Raw genomic sequence first — 5,844 nt, 5'->3', positions numbered from 1 at the left:
ATAAATAAATAAATAAAAATTTAAAAAAAAAAATTGGGGGCCAGGGAGATAGCTCAGTGTCCCTGGTTCCATAAATAAATAAATAAATAAATAAAATGTCAAAGATAGCAAGGTGCTGAGGTCACATGTAAGCTTGGTTTGGGGTTACAAGAGAAAAGGACTATTAAGTGTTCTGTGCCCTTTAAGTCTCTTACAAATATATGCTGTTGAGAGTTCATGTGCAGTTGCATGTTAGCAGCGCAGACACAGGACACCACTCAGGATTACATACATAAATCTTAAGAATAACCTGGTTATAGAAAGAAAATACATTTATGTTCATCTGTATTATTACTTTTCATAGATGTAATTGCCGAAAAGCAAATCTTCCTCTGTACCCTCACAGACCTGTAACAGCCTTGCAAGCTGACAGGCTTTCTCTCACCATCACAACTGTTTTTCAGTGCTGAAGGATGCATCAGAGAAGCTCAAACAGCTTGAGACAGAGAACAGTCCTTTGCAGTCCCCTCGAGCCAGCATTGATGTGAACATCAACAGCCAGGTATTCAGCTCTTTCTGCTCTCTCTCCCTGTTATACATCACTAGAGCTCCCAGAAATCTTTTCTTTCTGAAGATAGTACAGTACATATCTTTTTCTAAGAAATATATATCTGTCTGTGCCAACCTTTTTTTTTTTTTTTTTTTTTTGCGGAACCGGGGATTGAACTCAGGCCCTTGCGCTTACCAGGGAAGCACTTATTCCACTGAGCCATCTCCCTGGCCCTTGTGCCAACCTTTTATAAACCTATTTTATTATTTTAAAAGGTAAAATTTAGGGCCGGGGAGATGACTTAGTGGAATAAGTGCTTCCCAAGTGCAAGGGCCTGAGTTCAATCCCCGGTTCTGCCAAAAAAAAGGTAAAATTTATGAATGCTTAGGAAGAAAAGGAGGAAACTTGTTCAGTACCATTAAGAATTATATGATCATCTAATGATTTGTCTAATTCTTTAAAAAATTTTATTTATTGATACAGGGTCTCACTATGCAGTTAAGACTTGTAGTGATCCTCCTGATTGAGCCTCCCTAGCCCTGAGATTACAGGTGTGTGCCACTGCACCAGCCTGGTTTCAGGGCCAACATACGTGCCCAGGGTTCCAGGGCTGGCACAGCGTGTGGTACCAGGGATTGAACTTGGAGTCTTTGTGCTTGCTAGGCAGGCACTTAGACCACCAAGCTATCTCCTCAGCCCTAATGATTGTTTTTAAACACAGTCAAAAGTCTTACTTCTGTTAAAGTTTTTATTTTGATTTAGTCCATCTGCTTGAAGAACTTCTTACTTTTTTTTTTTTAAATTATAGCAAGATTTGTTTGAAGAGAGCTACTTAGTAGGGTAAAGAGAGTAGAATTTCATACACTTCAGCTGCGTCTTTCATTCCCTTATCTCTGTCCTCTTTGAAGGTTTTTTGCTTTGATTTGGTTTGGTTCTTATTTCTATATTTAATTTATAAGGATAACTAAAATAAGTTAAATGAGGTAGAAATTTTATAATTATGTCAGCTACAGGATGTCTACCCTATGGTGCACGCCTATAATCCCAGCACTTGGGAGCCTGAGGCAGGAGGATCACTGCAAGTTCGAGGACCAGAGACAAAAGACAGCAGGATGCTGAGGTCACATAAAAGTTTGGTGAGCTCAAGGGCACCCTGAACTGCATGGTGAGACCTTGTCTCAAAAAGACAAAAAGATGTTCACCATCAATAAAATAGTAATTTAAGCAAAAATGTGAAGAAATCCCTTTTTTCTACGTGTAAAACTCCTTTTTTTCTATATATTTCTTTTTTTTTTTTAATTTTTAATTTATTTATTTAGTATGTGTGTGGCCAGTTCAGCCCACCAGGAGGCGGGGCTGGCTGGCATGTGGTGCTGGGGGATTGAACCGTGGTCCCTGTGCTTTGCTTAGCTTGTTCTAAATAGGTGCTTTAGACCACTGAGCCATCTCACCAGCCCCTCTATATATATCTCTGTATAGAAATTCATAAAGAGGCCAGCTGGGTGTGGTGGCACATGCCTGTAATCCCAGCACTTGACAGGCTGAAACAGGAGGATCCCTGTGAGTTTGCGACCAGCCTGGGCTACATAGTGACACCAGCCCAGGCTACATAGTTTACATGAACTACATAGCAAAACCATGTCTCAACAAACAACCAGAAATGCAAGGCCAAGATAACATGTCTTTTTTTCTTTTTAAAGAAGAAGGAATTGATTTGCTGTGTTCTGTCGTGCTTGTATAACTATGTAATTTCTTCAGAGACCAGTATAGTGTAGAAAGTGACTATCCTTACATTGTCATTGCTGGTATTAAAAATATCTTTCTGGATCTATATCTTTCTTTTTTCCTTCCTTCCATTGTTTTCTGATTTTTTCTTAGAAATATTTTTTAGAAACTGCATTTCAAGTGCATTGGCCAGGGTTTGATCCCCAGCATGCTATGCCAGCCCTACCCCTGGGGCAAGCTGAGACATCACTGAGACTGGGCTTGGTGGTGCGTGCCTATAATCCCAGCACTTGGGAGGCTGAAAACAGGATAATCACTACAAGTCCAATCTACTAGTGAGACCCTGTAGACACTATAGACCCTGTCCTAAATACAGGAAAAAAAGAAAATAGAAACTGAGTTTCAGAAAGAATTTTGATTTTCTTGACCTTTCAGTATTTATTATATTTGTCTCTTGGCTTTCCCAGTTAGAGTTTGTTTATATCTTTGTAAGGTAGGTGAATGCAAGTTCAGACACAGGACAGTAAGTTGAAAACTACAGTGATTAGTAATTACACAAAAATTTAGTAGCAGACTAAATTATATTTCTTGCATATCTTGCTATAAGTATTACTGAGCCTGTGAGGCAGAGGATCTATTATATTAATCTTATTTGTTTGTTTTTATTTTTTTGTCTTTGTTCTTTTGAGACAGAGTCTCACCACGTAGCTCAGTCTGGCCTTGAACTGACTAGGTAGCCTATGCCTCAAACTCATGATAATCCTCCTACCTGCCAAGTGCTGGGATTGCATCAGTGCATCACCATGCCTGGCAATTATATTAATCTTGAATCCTTAAAAAATAAGGAGGGCCAGCGAGATAGCTCAGTGGTCTAAAGCGTCTGCTTAAGCAAGCTTAGGCAGGCCTGTAGGACCTCGGTTCAGTCCCCTCCCTCAGGATGGGCTAAGCTGGCCAAAAAATAAAATAAGGAGTGTAAATTCAGTGTACAAAGGGAAGTAAAAAAAATTAGACCGGATCAGTGCAGTTGACCCTAGAGCACAGAGTCCTCTCCTTGGGCACATGAGCCACATTGCCCAGTATCAGATAACAGCACACATGGGCAGTGCTGGCGCTTTGCAATAAATAAGTGTGTTTTGGTTTACAATTTGGGCATTTTTTTCTCTCAAAGGTTCACCATCACTGGACTAGATACAGAAAGCTTTTTTTTTTTTTTTTTTTTTGTGGTACCCAGAATCAAACTCTGGACCTTGTGACTTGCCAGCAGGTGTTTGCACCGCTGAGCTATCTGCCAGCCCATGGACTAGATAAAGATCAGTGTGCTATCAGGGAACACTTGGGAGAGCACATAGGAAAAAAATAGCTCATATTTATTGAGGGCTCGCTCTGTGCCAGGTAAGAATGCAAAGAAAAATTCAGTATTATACTGATACATAGAGAACACCAGACTACACTAACTGTAATTAGTTTTATCAAAAACTTGATTTATGCTTTATTAATGTGGCACATTCTTATTTCAGGTAAACTTCTACCTTTGTATCAACAGGTGATATTTAAAGAATAGAAATTAATTTTAGTGCCAGTCTTACTAACCAAAGTATTTTCAGGAGGGAAAAAGCCTACTGTAAAATATGTTATTCTGAAACAAACTAGGGTTGCCAAATGAGTAGCTCTGAAAAGGGTGCAACCAAGAAAGTGTGAGCCAGTGACACAACCTTGAGGCTCAGAGAAGCCCGCTGGCAGAGTGGGCTGAGTGGTGAGAACTGAGTGCAGAGAGCTGCAGGCCACAGCAGGCCTGTGCTGCATGAGACTGATCGTCACCTGTGATGTTTTCATGTACTGCTGATTCGGTTCTACAGTGTGTTTACTGTCTACTTTTTGTAAGGTCAAATATTATGTGGCGCTCACAGGTGAATGACATGGCATTCAGAAAACTTTAAATCCGAGGGCCCAATAGAAGTTCGTGTTGCACATGGCCATTCCAGTGATCACTTCTTGTCACACACCCCTTTAACCGATGACGTTTTCAAAATGATGCCTGAAATACACAGTTATTAAAGGCAAAATCCAGATCCATGAACACTGGGTTTTTTTGTTTTGCTTTGTTTTTGTTTTGTTTTGCTTTTGTCTTTTTGAGACAGGATTTCACTATGCAGTTCTGGCTCGCCTTAAACTCATTTATAGTCCAAGCTGACCTCAAACTCAGAGTGATCCTCTTTCATTAGCCACCTGAGTGCAGGGATTACAGAACTACACCAGGACTCCATGAACACTTTGAAAGGCTGGAATGGTTGGACTGGATTTAAGAAAATAGATGTGTCCCTACAAGTACAAGATTAAGGTAGAGGGCTAGAATACCCTAGCAACATGTGTGAAAATAAATTAAGAATACATAAATATAGTATTAATCAACTGCAGAACAGCTATGATGTATTAATTGAAAGACTTTAAAAAGGGAAGTGCAGTTGGGGATATAGCGCAGCAGCATAAGCACCTGCTTGGCAAATGCAGGGTCCCCAATTCAATCCCCAATACCAAAGGACAAAAAAAAAGAGAAGTCCAACTTGGCATGGTCACACATGCCTGTAATTCCATCATTTAGAGAGGCTAAAGCAGGAGGATCAGGGGCCAGGGGGATAGCTCAGCAGCATAAGCGTCTGCCTGGTAAGCACAAGGTCCTGAGTTCAATCCTCAGTATTGTTTAAAAAAAATTAAAAAAATTTTAAAAAGTCAGTTAAAGCAGGAGGATCACAAGTCAAGTCCACCAGGGCAAGTTAGCTAAAATGTGTCTCAAAAAGGGCTGGCAATGTACTGAGTGATAGAGTGCCCCTGGGTTTTTTACCCTCTGTACCACAAGAAAAGGAGTAAGAGAGGATCACTCTGAGTTCAAGACCAGTGTGGGCTACAAAGTGAGTTTAAGGCCAATTTGTATTTTGCTCATTGCTGGATGCCATTATTTTAAAATAGTACAGGGAAGAACCTTAAGTAATTTGAAGAGATTGCTTATCATGAAGGGTCTTGAAAATAAGTTAAAACAGGGGCCAGTGAGGTGTCTCAGTAGAATAAGCACTTCCCTGGGAAGCTCAAGGGCCTAAGTTCAATCCCTGGTTCTGCAATAAATAAATAAATAAATAAATAAATAAATAAATAAATAAATACGGGACATCATGAGCTAGAAGATCATCACATAGGAATCTCTAGAGAGAGCATTCTAGCCACATTTAATGTCTGAAAAGCTAATATGTGAAAGAATTAATGTGACTTGTTTTTTAATAGGCTCAAAGAAAAAATTAAGGCCATTGTGTATGTTAGAGATACACAGAGCTTGCCTTAACATAAGCAGCGTTTCCCCCTGGGCATCAGCAGACTGAATCACTAAGGAAGCAGCAGTCCCAGAACGCTGGGTTCCTTGGGATAAGAGAGAAACTGAAGCACCACATTTCAGTGCTTAGGTGGACTGTGGATTATGCTCTCAGCTTTAAGAGGCATGATGCTAAAGGTCTCTATAGAGATTGTTCACGCTTGATATCTCCTGGTTTCCATAGCTCATTTATTCTTTTTTTTTTTTTTTTTTTTTTTTTTTTTTTTTTTTT

At 39.8% G+C, this 5,844-nt stretch overlaps 1 protein-coding gene across 2 annotated transcripts in view; it reads left to right on the top strand.

The window, feature by feature from the left end:
- Nucleotides 1-5,844, top strand: part of Epb41l5 (erythrocyte membrane protein band 4.1 like 5) — a 184,079-nt gene that overhangs the window by 146,332 nt on the left and 31,903 nt on the right. For both annotated transcript variants that reach the window (XM_023709699.1, XM_004626349.2), the window contains exon 18: nt 444-541. In XM_023709699.1, the coding sequence (XP_023565467.1) occupies nt 444-541 (98 nt within the window). The remainder of the gene's footprint in view (nt 1-443; nt 542-5,844) is intronic.

The sequence above is a fragment of the Octodon degus genome, unplaced genomic scaffold (genome assembly GCF_000260255.1).
Source record: "Octodon degus isolate 3935 unplaced genomic scaffold, OctDeg1.0 scaffold00014, whole genome shotgun sequence".
Classification (NCBI taxonomy): Eukaryota; Metazoa; Chordata; class Mammalia; order Rodentia; family Octodontidae; genus Octodon; species Octodon degus.
The sequence above is the reverse complement of the archived record's forward strand: the minus strand, read 5'-3'. Positions and strand labels throughout refer to the sequence as shown.